The 15089-nt window shown below is 36.7% G+C and overlaps 1 protein-coding gene across 1 annotated transcript; it reads left to right on the forward strand.

The window, feature by feature from the left end:
- Positions 1-6: 6 nt before the first annotated feature.
- On the forward strand, positions 7-10539 carry DDX18 (DEAD-box helicase 18). The gene is made up of 14 exons (XM_085320972.1): positions 7-159; positions 249-410; positions 962-1099; positions 1524-1659; positions 2128-2228; positions 2365-2564; positions 2653-2767; positions 3686-3825; positions 4709-4870; positions 5840-5992; positions 6342-6455; positions 7372-7428; positions 8755-8932; positions 9565-10539. Exons 1-14 carry the CDS (start codon positions 39-41, stop codon positions 9705-9707), a joined length of 1920 nt encoding a protein of 639 aa, XP_085177098.1. The 5' UTR covers positions 7-38; the 3' UTR covers positions 9708-10539.
- Positions 10540-15089: the final 4550 nt, after the last annotated feature.

Here is a 15089-nt window from a genome sequence, read left to right on the forward strand (position 1 = left end):
GGGCGCTTCCGGCGGCGCCGCGTGGGCCCGGGCGGGAGATGTCGGTGTCGGCGGCGGCGTCGGGCGCGCTGCCCATGCGGCTGCTGCGCAAGAAGCTCCACAAGCGCAACCTGAAGCTGCGGCAGCGCAACCTGAAACGGCGGGCGGCCGAGCGGGCAGGTAGGGCGGGCGCGGCGCGGCGCGGCACGGCGCGGCCTGGCCCGGCCTCGCCGCTAGTGTAACGTTGTCCCGTCCCGTCCCGTCCCCAGGCGAGGAGGCCGCGGCGGGGCCCCCGGAGGAAGCGGCGGCGGAGGCAGCGGCTCCCGCCGCGGAGAAGGAGGCGGCGGCGGCGGGCGCGGGCCTCGCCGAGGGCGCGGAGGTCGAGASGAGGAAGAGGAAGAAGAGGAAGGGGCCGGCTGCCGCGCAGGACGGTGCGTGCTGTGGCCGCCGGGCCCCTGCGGCTGCTCCCCGGCCGCCCCGGCCCCGCCGCTGCTGCCGGCGGGCGCTGCGGGTCCCGCCCCGCGCGGCCCTGCGCCGCCTCTCGCGGCCGTGCTTGCGCCGGGCGGCGGGCCCGGCGACCGCCTCGCAGGAAAGAAGGGACTCTTTTAGCTTGCTTAAGGCTAAATTGTCTCATTCCCCAGCTGTTTTTTACAGTATAAATGAAGTTTCCTTGCTTTACTGTGTGAAGTGGATTGTGTGCAGGAAACGAATGAAGTTTTTTCTGTCTGCATCTTAAAATCCCGTAGAAACCTATTTAAATCCTCCTTTTCTGCCCTATTAACTCTTCCTCCTGTTCTGTGTTCTAAATGCACATAAACTCATAGAAAGAGAGCGTCGGGGGGTTTCTTTGTGCCTTACTGCCCCAACCCTCCCCAGACTATTTGATGAGAAAAGTGATAAATTTTTAAGAGTGATCTTCAGCCTGAGGAAATACATTTTATGTAATGAAGTGTGACTTGTTTTCTGTAAAATAACGCACTAGATACAGAAACTAAAAAAGCAAAGAYTAAAGAAGATGAGTCTGCAGAGGCAGAAGATGAAGAAGGGCAGGATTCTGGAGAGAAAGAAGTGGAGGAGGAGGAGGAGGAGGAAGTACCCAGTTTACCACTAGGTGTAACAGGTATCTTGTGTCCTGTTTTTCATACATGTGCTAAAATCTAAGTTCTAGAGCTTTATTCTAGGGTAAGTTGCTGTTTCTAGATTTGTGTTAAGAGTCAGACATTTGAATATACGTAGCATGATATCGGCATCTGTAAAACTATTCATTCATCTATTGTTTTTTGAAATTTGCATTATATATACTCCTTGTTTAACTATTGCTCTTAAATTTACCAGTAAATATGTTTGAAGATGTACTCTCTATCTGTCTGTCTATACATTTGTACACATGTGCACATATACACACACTCTCTCTCTACATATGTATAGTGTGTATATGCATACTGTGTGTGTGTATGCATGTATATGTACAGGTGTGTGTATACATATACATACGTATATGTATGTTTTTTCCTCTCTCTCTCTCTCTCTCTCTCTCTTTTCAGGTGCTTTTGAAGACACTTCATTTGCTTCCCTTGCTGGTCTTGTCAGTGAGAACACCCTGAAAGGCATAAATGACATGGGCTTCACGCATATGACAGAAATTCAACATAAAAGTATTAAGCCTCTTCTGGAAGGCAGGTAAGAAACATACGTTTAGTTTATATTGCTTTATTGACCTTGMACACCATGTAAGTTTTGCTAGTAAAATACATGAAATGTGTCTTCCTGCAGCTAAATTTAAGTATGTTTTTCTCACATGTTCTAAATATTTTGTGCATTCTATTTTGTTTATAATCATTTGCACAAGTTAACACAGTATCTGTGTTGTGTGTGAAGAAATACTMAGGGTAAATTCTTGGAAAACGGTTTGTATTTGGTTTGAAAGAAGGGAAGTCTGTTTTCATTACTCTCTTGTGTTAGTGTGTCCCATAGAGCCCCTAGAAATAYAAAGACCGATGGATGAGATCTGCTGTTGAACTCTTAAAACTTACACTGGTTTCTTTTAAGCCATGTTATGTTTTCACAWTGTTAACATTGTTCAAAACAGAGTTTTTTTCCTCTATAGAATTAACTAAGAGCTTCTCTTTCTAACTTTGCTGTATACAGGGATATTTTAGCAGCTGCGAAAACAGGCAGTGGCAAAACACTCGCATTTCTTATTCCTGCAGTAGAGCTCATCTACAAGTTAAAATTCATGCCTAGAAATGGTAAGGCTCTTCCTTTGTTTCACTGTTGATCTTTACRGTGGTCCAGCCAGTGGCCCATCTGTTTAGGGAAAGGGCTATGAAGGAGGTAAGATAAGCTATGTCACTTATTCTTGGCTGATGAATGTATTTTTTTTAGGAACGGGTGTTATTATTCTTTCACCTACTCGAGAGCTTGCTATGCAAACATATGGAGTTCTTAAAGAACTTATGGATCATCATGTTCACACCTATGGTCTGATAATGGGGGGCAGTAACAGATCAGCAGAAGCACAGAAACTTGGAAATGGGATCAACATCATTGTGGCAACACCAGGAAGACTTCTGGATCACATGCAGGTAGGTAAAATATTTACTTCTCAGGTGCATTATTATAATGAAGCAAGACCCTTGTCACGCGCTGACTTTGAGCTTATTAATCTTCTAGAACACTCCAGGTTTCATGTACAAGAACTTGCAGTGTTTGGTAATTGATGAAGCAGATCGTATCTTAGAGGTTGGGTTTGAAGAAGAAATGAAACAGATCATAAAGCTTCTACCAAGTAAGWAAAAAGATCTGTTTTTCCTGGAAATTGCTTGATTAACGTTGTCTTTTTATGACCAAATTATTGTAAGAAATGTCATTAATTTTTATAGTTCTGTAAATGCACTTCAGAGTGATTGTCTTACTCTGTCCTTTTTCTCTGATAGCTAATACGCATTTAAAAAATGGAAGGGGAGGGAAGTGTGGGAAAACTACATGTTCTTCATGAAGTGGAAAATGATAGAGAAGAGATTTTTATTTTGTGTGAATATATTTTACTCTTGCCCTGTTAGGAAGGAGTCTATATTTTATGACAGAGACTTCAAAATAGAAAAACAGTTTTTCAAAAATRGTGAAAACAGTTGTTCTAAAAGAATAATCAGTACTGTTCTTGGAGTTGTAAAATAGAATATTTTTAGGTCCATGTTTTCCATGTAGTCAGGTAAAAAGAAAATGCCACAGGGTCAGGATACATACTTGAGCTGAGSAACAAGACAATACGTATGTTATAAACTACGTAAGAAAAATTTACAAATCTGAGTGCATTGCTGCCACTTACCTTGCAGAGTGAAAGTCCAGCATAAATTTATTTCTGAGAAAACAAAAGCGTTTTAATGTTCATGAAAATGAAATCAATTTGTAGTTGGAATTACAAGGTATCTATTTAAACTGTTGTTTGAGTAAATGACTATTAACGTTTTCCTAGCAAGAAAGAATATAGATAATAGGTTTTGGGGGATGAAGGCAGCCTTAGTAAGTATCATGTACACTATATAACACAGCTACACTTTAGCTCTGTTTTTCAGTAGCCCTATGTTCGAGTTAGAATTTGATAGAAAAAAAAAAGGAGAAGACTTGCTCAGGAGAGAAGACGACGACTTGCTATTTGAAATTTTTCTTTAAAAAATGAAACTACTTCAAAACTGTATTTTTCCAGAGCGCAGACAGACAATGCTCTTTTCTGCTACTCAAACAAGAAAGGTTGAAGATCTGGCTAAGATCTCTCTGAAGAAAGAGCCACTGTATGTTGGGGTTGATGATAACAAGGAGACAGCAACAGTAGATGGTCTTGAACAGGTAAAATAGAAATGTTATTAAAAGGGCTACAATCTGTGAAGATACCAAGTTCTTCATGTTTTTAAATGGGTTGTATGAACACCGTCTTGGAGTGTTTACCATCCTAATCAGCAAAAGCTATCAGTTGCCGAAAGTGATTTATTCAGTCTGCTCACTGTAATAAATTTTAAGCGTTAGTAGATGTTTGCAAGATAGATGACCTAAAAAATCATGTAATACACTTAATTACATTTATCTGTTCTACCTATATTATATACATAAGCTTCAGTTCTCCTTATTATTGTAGTCACCATGTTGTTAACTTGAGAACACTTTAGATATATTTAATTGTTGCAGCCTCAGGTAATAACAAAATGGAGTTGCATAGTAGTTTCTGGATTTATGCAGTTGACAGAACAATGAGTGCTACTATAAAATTGCTAGAAGGTGTATATTACTGTAAAAGAGTAAATTTATGGCAAGAATTCTTTGAAATTATTAAAATCATAAAGAATTTTAAGAACTGYGTGCAGTTATTTTCATGCCTAATGGCAGCAATTGAGCAGTTCTTGAAATGAGTTACTATTGTATAAACAAACTGCTTTTCACTGAACTTTAATGAGATTATTTTGGAGAATTAAGTACAAATTACTTCTTTATTAGAGAATTATTTCAAGTTAGTACAATAAGATTCTTGCCAAGTTCATCACCTTACTTCAGGAACTTCATGTACTAAGGTGAGGAACAGATCAAAAAGGAATGGTTTGGCCTGATATTGCTGGGAAAAAACCCACCTATATGGCATGTTTGTTTCAAAACATAACACACCCACAATATAATTGTATTAGTGAATTAAAATTGGATTTCTTGCTGCTTTGTTTTACAATATCTGAATTATTTCCAGGGCTATGTAGTATGTCCTTCTGAAAAAAGATTCCTTTTGCTCTTCACCTTCCTCAAGAAGAACCGGAAGAAGAAACTAATGGTTTTTTTTTCTTCATGTATGTCGGTGAAGTACCATTATGAATTACTCAACTATATTGATTTGCCTGTTATGGCCATTCATGTAAGTATTTTATTCATCAACTTATTTTTAATGAATCTAAYAGTACATGTAAGTTGTTACTGACCTTTCTTTTGCTTTCAGTTATTTCACTCCATTTTTGATAGAAAGATATCCTGCTCACAAACTGATGATGATCTTGAGAGTAATTTGTAGAGGAAGGAGATAAAGCAAAGACTATCTAATAACAACGTGTCAATATTGTTAATCTTGTTTGTTTCAGCCCTGATTTGGAAACTGTATTACAAGCTTATGTTCTATATGGAAAGCTTTTTGTTTTCCTCCAAGAGCTGGCCTCTCACAAGCACTAAGACTGAATTTATGCATCAAAGTTATTGTCACAGGAGTCGGAACACTCTGATTGTTGGAGTTCTGAGTRCTCTTTCTATGGCTAGGGTGATGCTTAGTTTTAGTATACCAATTCTCACCATTTGGATGAGCATCTTCAATTGTTATCAAAAATATAAACTTGCATAGTTTAGAAGGGATTGACTGAAGGTTTATGAAGCAGTTATTACAGACTGAAACTGTACTTGTCTTTTTGATTTGTTGGAAATATTTTTGCTGCACTTCAATAAATCTATTTATTCCAAATATGTTTCTCTTTTTTTTAAAAAAAACTTATAATCTAATACATTCCTAGTCTTGCAAATATCCTTTTTCTGATGTATTTATATAATCCTCCTGAAACAAATACTCATGCCACTGAATTTTTAATGCCTTAAAATATACAGTATAACCTCTGATAAACCATTTTAAGTGGCCCTATGCTATTTACCGTGATAGATTTGTTTCTTCATCGTGAAATGGCATTGTTTTGAGAAACTGGTGTTGGTCTGTACAAGTATATAAGATGGTAAGAGGCCTGAAAATATTTTATATTTTTGCTGGTGATATAATCTGCAAAATGGGAAATCATATTTAAGCTTGCAAGTTGACAGACTTTCTTGGCTGAAATGTGTTTATTTCCAGGGCAAGCAGAAACAAACCAAACGGACTACAACGTTTTTCCAGTTTTGTAATGCAGAATCTGGAATACTGCTGTGCACTGATGTAGCTGCTAGAGGACTGGATATTCCTGAAGTGGACTGGATTGTCCAGTATGACCCTCCAGATGATCCAAAAGTAAGTCGAGGAAATACAGTAACTTCCCAGGAACAAATCAAATCCTAGCTACAAATATAGCTGCTGAGAAAAGCTGAATCTGCTGCTTGACAGAGGGCAGGCTTCAGCCATGTTCATATCTAGCAGCTAATATCTTCCACTTCCCCCCAACTAGTTCCCAGATTGTTCGCAGTGAAGATGAAATACATTCAAGTATTCCTGTCTCGTGTCTTTACGAAGAATGAATTCTAAAACGTAATGGGTGACACTGAACTGTATTAATGTTAAATTTGTTCTTTCGTGAGGTTGTTCATATTATTGCGTGTATKAAAAGCCAATTGGACTTACTTTTCTTTATTCTTTCCAAAAGGAATACATTCATCGAGTTGGTAGAACTGCCAGAGGTATAAATGGCAGAGGACATGCTTTGCTCATTTTACGACCAGAAGAACTGGGCTTTCTTCGTTATCTRAAGCAAGCCAGGGTAAACTTATGTATAGCTTATTTTACTGTGCAAGCAGGATTTTAAAGATTCTGTAATGATCCATCAAGCATTTTAAATTTTAGGCAAAAATCATTTATTGTYTAGGAAATATTTGACTGAAAACTTAGTTGAAGTGTAAAGTGACCAGCACAAAGGTAACTGTCAGGTATATTTAGAATTGCTTTGCAACTGAGCTTAGAAGTATGCTATTTAAAAAAAATAAAAATAGGGAAAAAAAATATTTATTTATTTATGACCTCTCCATGGAAGGATTCTGGGAGCTTGACTGTCCAATGGGAATTAAAACCTGGATGTTGTTCTTTGCAGTTGTTATTTTTCTACTCAAAGGACATACTGCATTTTGTTCAGTTTCAAAAGAACAGCCCTTTTCTAAATGTGRTTGTTTTAATATGATAGAACGTAGTTTCTTAGTTGCTTTCCTTATGAGTTTGTTTGTTTACACTACAGTTTTTTACTACTTGTAATTAAAGCAGTATAGCTGAAAGTGATAAAGCATCATAATGAGCATCTTTACTACACAAGTTTAAAGAAAGCGATAACGCTAGCATATTGGTGTAGAGACACTTTATAAATATATCTCTAATGAGGTTAATACTGGTGAGATCATTGTTTGGAATGAAAGATGATGTCAGAATCCTAAAACATATGTCCAGGTATGCTTTTCATTTTTCAAAACTATGCTTGAACTTCAGAGTATAATTGTCTATCAACTGATACAGCCTAATATAGCTGTGGTATTTAAAAAAAAGAAAAGAAAAATAATAATTAAAAAAAACTTCTGTTACCTAACAGACCTTTTCCTATTTGGCTTATGTCTTAAATGCAGTCATTGTTTACATAGTATAAATAATTCATATACTTGATTTCTTGATTTTTGTTTTTATTTTTTTTTAAGGTACCATTAAGTGAATTTGAATTTTCTTGGTCAAAAATTTCAGACATCCAGTCTCAGGTATAAAATGACCTCATACRTACTATGGCAAATCTGAAAATTTGTATGACAATAACCTACATAAAGAATGTGATAGTCTTTAATAACCGATTTTTTTTAAATGTGAATGCTTCATAAAGTTCCATAAATAAGTAAATTTTCTATAGTAAATCCTCCTGTCATACTGCCCATATGACACAGTGATACAATGTTTTGAATTCAGAGATGTTTTATTACCAGCACCAAATTGCCTCATAATTATGAATTTAAGAATTGTTTTTCATTTATGTCACAATGCCACAATAATGTAGGGCTTGCTTTCAACTTCCCAGTAAATATTTGTCTAGCATAGCAAACAGATCTATAAAAGCTTTTATTGAAGCTACATATGTTCAGATTAATTATTGGTAATATGTCTTGTAAGATGAGTACTTCAGACTTCAGCATGTGAAAGATATTACTAACACTTAAAAAAAGTGCTAGTGTGTATTCCAGGTATACTGGTTATATTTTTAAGTATTTGATGAAGATGAAGCCGGGCAGCAGCCAAACCTCTTTTGCACTCTAGTGCTACGAAAATAGCTGTGGAGCAAAAAGTTGAATAGAATAGCATAGATAGGTCTGTYGATGTGAATTTCTACTGCTGTGTGAATTTCTTTTTTATGAGTYCTGTAAAGCCTCTTTGCCATAACTTAAATTTAAAATAGCAAATGCAAGAAGCACTGAAGGCAGTCCTTACAGAAAGAGGTTTCTGGTTAACAATAGGAAGAAAATGTAATTTCTTTTTTATTATGTTAAATCAATGGATTCTAAAGGTCAAATGAGATATTTGGATCTAGAGAGGTGACAGCATTAGAAACTTAGCTCTCAACCAGTAAAATGCTTCAGTTAACACTAGTGAATGTGCATTTTTGCATTAGAATTAATGTTGCTTATTTTATGGTGAATTTGCAGCATTATACTACATGCAGAATCTGAGATGRTACAGTTTAGAGGACAGGTTTAAAAGCCTAATGATGTTGTCCTTTAATTTTCAGTGTATCTTATTTCATGGCGTGGGCATAATTACRTATTAGTTTGATTAGGAAAACCTGACTGATTATTTTTGTGGCTTTTTCACTTCCCTGAGGCTATGTACTGTAACTTACCGTGAGACTTTTTTTGGGGGGGGGGGGGGTTGTTCATTTGTTTATAAAAATACTCTGATACATATTTGTGCGCTCTGCTGTAAAAGGACAGTGAATAATGAACATCACTGCAATTCACATAGTAAATAATTTGTTTGCATGTAATTTATACAGCCATAATTGGCTATGTCTCTTACTTGCTTTTTTTTTTCCTCAACAGCTGGAGAAACTGATTGAGAAGAACTACTTCCTTCACAAGTCAGCCCAGGAAGCATACAAAGCTTACATTAGGGCTTATGACTCCCACTCTCTAAAACAGATCTACAATGTCAATAACCTGGATCTGCCCAAAGTCAGCCTTTCATTTGGTTTTAAAGTCCCTCCATTCGTTGACCTCAGTATCCTTTTACTGCAGTGTTTCAGAACTGGATTTCTGCTCTAAAATGTTCAATACAACTTACTAAAGTACCTTTTTTATTTTCTTTTTTTCTTTTGGTATTAATCAGATGTGTCATGMTCAAATGATAGTTTGTCAAAAAATGTTAAATGGCAATTTTTCCAGTGTTACTATTTTGTTTCTGAACACCTGTGTGCACGTATGTTAATGATTCAGTTTCTGCAGGTTAGTGGATTTGGGAATATTACATACATATTCTATATTCTCTTTCATGTAGCATCATTTTCATTTTAAAGTATGTACTGTACTGAAGAGTATTAATCATRGAATATTGAAATAGAGGGACAAGGGCATGAAGTAGAAGACTGTTTCTAGATTACTTTCAAACCAGCTAGAAAATGGAATTTGAAGCAGTGAAACTTTTGCTGACTCAGTTGGACAACYGGATGATAAAAAGCATTTATTAGAATGACAGGCGCCAAGGAAGTTCCAGACAGTTTCTTCTATAGTTATACAGCTAAACTTTTTGTATAATGCTATTATTTTTTTCTTACCTTAACTCTTAAAATACCTGAAAAGCAGTATTTCAAGTGGTTCATTTTTGTTTAAGTTCTTTAACCAAAACAATTCCAGATGTGAACAGCAACCAAGGCAGAAGACTACAGAAAAGAGGTGGAGGTGGAGGATTTGGTTACCAGAAATCAAAGAACGTCCACAAAGCTAAAATCTTCAAACACATTAGCAAGAAATCAGACAATCGGCAGTTTTCTCGTTAATCATACCTTCATTTAAATGGCTTTTGCCATTAGAATAGACTACCTTGATCAAAACTAGCTGACAGTTACTTCCAGTTTAAACTGCTCTGTTAATATTTTAGGATTTTTCTTTACCTTTTATTTCAGGAAGACTTTTTGGGAGGGAGACTGAAGATAAGTAGTCTGCTAAKTTTGCCATGCTCATTGTAAGGAAGAAGATATTTGAATAAAATTATTTTAAGTCAATGCTATATTTTTTTWAAAAGAAGGATATCTTCAGCTTTTTACAAGAGAATTTGCTTTCCATTTTTCCCTTTTTTTAATGCACGCACACACCTCTAAGAAGATTTGGAGTAGGCAGAACACAAGGACATGTTACAGTACAAGATAACTTGCAAGCAAGAGACCTCAGAATGCTCAAAAAGAGCTGTAGGTCTAAAAATATTTTTACAGTGTAAAAGGGATTTTTGTTTGCACGAATCATTGCCATTTTCTAGTGCTACAGAACTTTGTCCAAAAAACATGCTGAAGAATATAGGCAGATTCCTGCAGAACAGAATATATCTGTTAATCTAATTAAGACTGTATAAGCTTGTAATTATTTTTAAGTCATGCCACCTGTATAACAATAACAAATACAATGGTAAAGACAAAATCACTCTTTTATGTCTTATCTGTGATATGCTTAGAACTGTGAGGGTGTTTTGATGTTGTGATAAAATGTTAATATTCTAGTGAAATTATCAAATCTGTTTCATGTTCTTTACTCCGGATTTACCCATCTAGAAGTGTCTAGTGTATTCTCTTATGAATATGCAAATAAAATTAAGAAAGGCAGATTACATAATTTGAAGCACCCAGCCCAGACAATGATTTTAAAATGCTTTGCAAACTTGATGCACTGAGAATTGTTGCAGTTTGATTTTATAAATTACAAAAGTGAATTGCTTTTTAGTCTTAGTGTATCAGATCAGTGATGGAAAAAAGATATTACCATACAGGATTGAGAGACTGGAAAGACTAGATTCTAAAAATGCTTGTGTCTTGAATTTTTAAAGTGTAAAGATATTCTTAGGAAAAAATGGAAAAGACTAAAATAGAAGAGAATAGTATACACACAGCAAATAGAATAAATACAGAGAATAAGTAAAAAAGACTGTACGAGGTGAGCAAAAGWAAGTAGAGGAACTAGATTGCATGTATTATTTTCAAGTCTGTACCACTCCAGGAATAGGTAAGTTCTATTTTCATGTGGTGAAAGTGGTAGGAGGAATGGTATTTCAAAAATGTATATCTATCAGTGCAAGGAAGAATTAAAATGTTACGGAATGCAGAAATTCAGGCTCCAAATGATCACAGTAAAATAGCTGCAATTCATCTTATTCTGCATTCTATGTAATCTGTAATGTTATCCAGGACCAACTATGGATACAAAGGCATCAATATATTTTCCAGTGTAATATGGACCGTAACCCATAGGGTTTTAAAGTAGCATGTCGGATTTAACATGATAATTTGTGAGTAGAATTATTAGAGAATAATGTTGGAGGTCTGTCTCCACCCTAAGAGAAAACAGATCATTCTTTGGAAAAACAGCATGACCAGTATGCTATGACTAGCATGCTAGTGCTTGCACCAGTCAAGACTGAGAATGTTGCTTTTCCTGCCCACGGCCCCTGCTTTTTGTGAAACAGCTGACTTAGAGCTCTAATTTTAAAGGCTCTTAATTAATATTGGTCCRATATTAAGAACTTCCGATATGTCAAAATACTTTTAAAAATATTAATAATTGCTTTCATTCTTAAGAGTTTGAAGGTCTCATGCTTCTGCGGTTGCAATGAAATAGCAGCATCTGCTCTTAMGAATAGGTAACATTAATTTGGAACATGATACCTGGTTCACTGAGCTCTAATCTCTGATTCTGGGTTTGCTTATAAATCTGTAACTATAGATGTGAAAATAACTCTCAAGTATATTTTGTAATAGCACATTTTAAGAACTATCTGAGATTTACAGCACCATCGTTGAAAGATTTTTGTTTACATTTGCAAGCTGTGCAGTTATAGGAATCAATTTACATTACAATGAAATTAATTCTATTGAGGGACCCATTAAATAAACTGTAAAATTAATCACTTCAGAAGAGATGTAAGCAAAGTTGTGGTAAACTACTGTAAAGATCAAAATTTGGTTACATGGGCATAAGCAGTGTAAATGAAGGAGTATTAATTTGGATTTTCCTTTAAAAAAAAAAATAATAAAAAAAATAAAAAATAAAAGCTTGATGATGGGTACAGTCAGTKACTGTGTCAGAGCAGTAACTCCAGGTGCTGCATAGCCAGAACTAGTTTGGCTTAAAAGGCATATCAGAATTCATGCCACCTCTTTGTGTAGGCAAATACCTGTTTTGTGGAAAGCTACTYTGTTCTGTCATTCTTGGTGAAGAATGGAGCATTCAGGGAGCAGAAGACTGACTGCTTTTTAGGCAGCAGACAACCTCCAACTGCACCTAACTTTTTCTTTGGAAGAGTTGAGGCACTGTCTGTTTCAGAAGTCTCTCATCTGGAAAATTAAAAATAGGGGTTGGGGTCAGAACACCCAACTCCTCCTATTTTTGCTTTGTATTTTCTTATGTACCCTAATATAAGCAAATCTTTAAAATAATCTCATCTGGAAGAAAACAAAAAGATTAGATGATACTGCTCTAGAGTAGCACTAGCTTACCCTAGAGAGGATATTTTCACAAGCAGATTGGCATATCATCTCCTTGCCACCTCACAAATAAAAGTCAATGCTGTTGCTTTTATTTAAATATTCCAGATGTGCAATGGCTGCACAGTCTGAAGTGGCTACAACAGCGTGCTATTTCACACTGCGATTTCCTGACTAATCAGAAGAGAAATTCCAGAGCTGAGACTAGACAGCGAAACAGAAGGGCTTCAGCTTCCTGGCTTGTGCAGATTCACGGTTATCTTTTTTTACGTAATCACCAGTGAAAAATAGTTTCTAATGGAAGATATGCTTGYATCAGGCAGCATCTATTCTACTATGATACTGTAATTTTAAAAGATTGCCAAACTGATTGGAAATCTACCGTTTCCTTTACAACTTACCCTGTTATCAATCTTGTGAGCAGTTAATAGACTTCAGCCATCAGACTCTCAAGGCTTGTCTCGTAACAGTGACGGATAGGTTGGGGACTAATAGTGTAAGTCTTGAGAAATTGTCTTCTTTCTCTGAGAACCTTGACAAAGAAATTGGACTCTTTAAGCCACTTACTTAAAGAGGTGATCAAAACTATCCTGCTTGAACTGGAAGATTTTTTTGACAATTTTCAGAATAGGTCCACAAAGGAAAATTTCATTGCTGAGCTACTGCTCATAATCATGAAAAACCTTGTCATGACACGTTTCCTATGCTGCAATGTTGCCGAGTTACAGACAAGTACAAGACTAGTCAAATAAAGCACTGCCATCAATTTTTTCAGGGTGAATGTCATGGATAGAGGACCCGGGTTTATTGACAATGTAGAGCAAAATATCTGAGAAGTGGTAGGATGTTACCTACCTATGTCTGCTCCACTGTGAACAAGAAATGTTTATTTCTTGGCAGTAATTAGCCATTTCGCTTGGTGCTTAAGTTGATGGCTCAATTTAAGTAAGCTACTAGATCTTTAGCCAGTCTTTCAAGCTAATAGTCTAAGGTTCAGGGGAAGTAAGCTCTCACAGGAAGGGCAAAAAGTAAAGATTGCATGTCATTCAAAAATAACATTTGCGTAGAGGCCTCCAACTTCTTCCCACTGTGAAATGTATAAGATGCATACTGACAGGAGACACTGTCCCATTGAAAAGACACCTTGTAGTTACAGGAGGCTGACATAACTAGACGTGTATTTTACATAAGCCTGAAACTGTGACAACTATGAAAGAGGCAGGTATTCTTCCTCAGGAAATTGGGGGGCGAGGGGGGGGGGTGTCAAACTAAAATAATGCTGAATGGAGCTCAGAAGCAACTTGCTAGGCACGCAGAGTAAAATCTCTCTGTTCTTTACTATTGACTTCTGCTCTACTGGCTTGCTTTTTTTTTTCAGGATTTTACCTGCTTGGCTAGATAAGAGTATTCACACAACTGTTCCTGATGCATTTGTTTGCTCTAGGTTTACAGAGGAGCTCTGACAGTAGGAATCCAGCCTCTTGAATTGGAATGCTCTTTCCTTCTAATACGTGCTGGCTTATGTCAAGGTCATAAATACTTTAATGTTCATGTCAAGTCTCCTTGTTGCATGGCCACATGGGCCATCTCTTCTGATAYGGAATTGTGAGAAGAGGTAGTTAGATGTAGAGTGCCATTAGGAGGATAGAAGATGAATGGAAAATCAGGATACTGGCTAGACACACTCTTTGTTATATTAGTGTTATTCAGCTTAAGAACTGCATTCACCCTTAAAAAAAAAAATCTGAGCATACTCTATGAATAGTTCATCTTCCCACTTCTTCAAGCTACAACATAAAAACATAAAGTCCTCTGCTATTTTTTTTGCTCTTGGTTAGAATTTAAAAGAAGACAATCATAGCTTTGTAAAGTCTCCACAGTCTTCCAACCACTCCTCTTTCTTTTGGCTGTCATCTGCAGACGTTTAGCCATGCAGCGGTTTTGGGACTCATCTATAAGTGGTTGCAATCACCTATGAATGTTGAGGGTCACAGGAGTACTGAAAGTGTTACTGAGCTTACCTAAAACTRGATATTTATTCTTACAGATTGACAGACTGTGTGAACCTGTAAGAGTTACTGAATCTTCCTGGTAAGCTCTTGATAAGCGTTCTTGATATATTGTCACTTCTAATTAATAAATCCCTTTTTTTTTATGAGAAGAGGAWTGAGTGAGAAAACAGACTGGCTACCTGAGCCGGTCCCTGCTGACAAATACTTGCTTTGCAAATGCCACCACCAGAGGCAGCTGCTCCTTCTGTTTCCAGTTCATTCACAAGCTGAAGAGAAGTGAGCACAGGGTTTCTTAGTCATGTATGTGAAGGGATACAACATTTTGCATTGTTAATGAGGGATAATTCAAAGTACCTTATTTGTAAGGCTTCCCAGGATGTACAGATCTCAATTAATCTCAAACTGATTCAAAAATTTTTTTTCTATTCAAAAATACTGCACAGAAAAATAAACAATACATATATAGATTCCAGACCCATACTCACAATAAATTCATACAAATGCAGGTGAAAGATGATGTTTTTACTGTACATTCACTCCACACTGTCTGTAATGGCAGTGGAATAAATCAGTAGTAATTCATAGGCCATATGTGAAATGCTTTGTAAACTCTTTGTCCGGGGAGGGAATGCCATTTCTATCAAACTTACAACTTAGAAAAAAATGTGAAAAGAGTTGC

The sequence above is a fragment of the Rhea americana genome, unplaced genomic scaffold (genome assembly GCF_003343005.1).
Source record: "Rhea americana isolate MKP2758 unplaced genomic scaffold, rheAme1 scaffold_67, whole genome shotgun sequence".
Lineage (NCBI taxonomy): Eukaryota > Metazoa > Chordata > Aves > Rheiformes > Rheidae > Rhea > Rhea americana.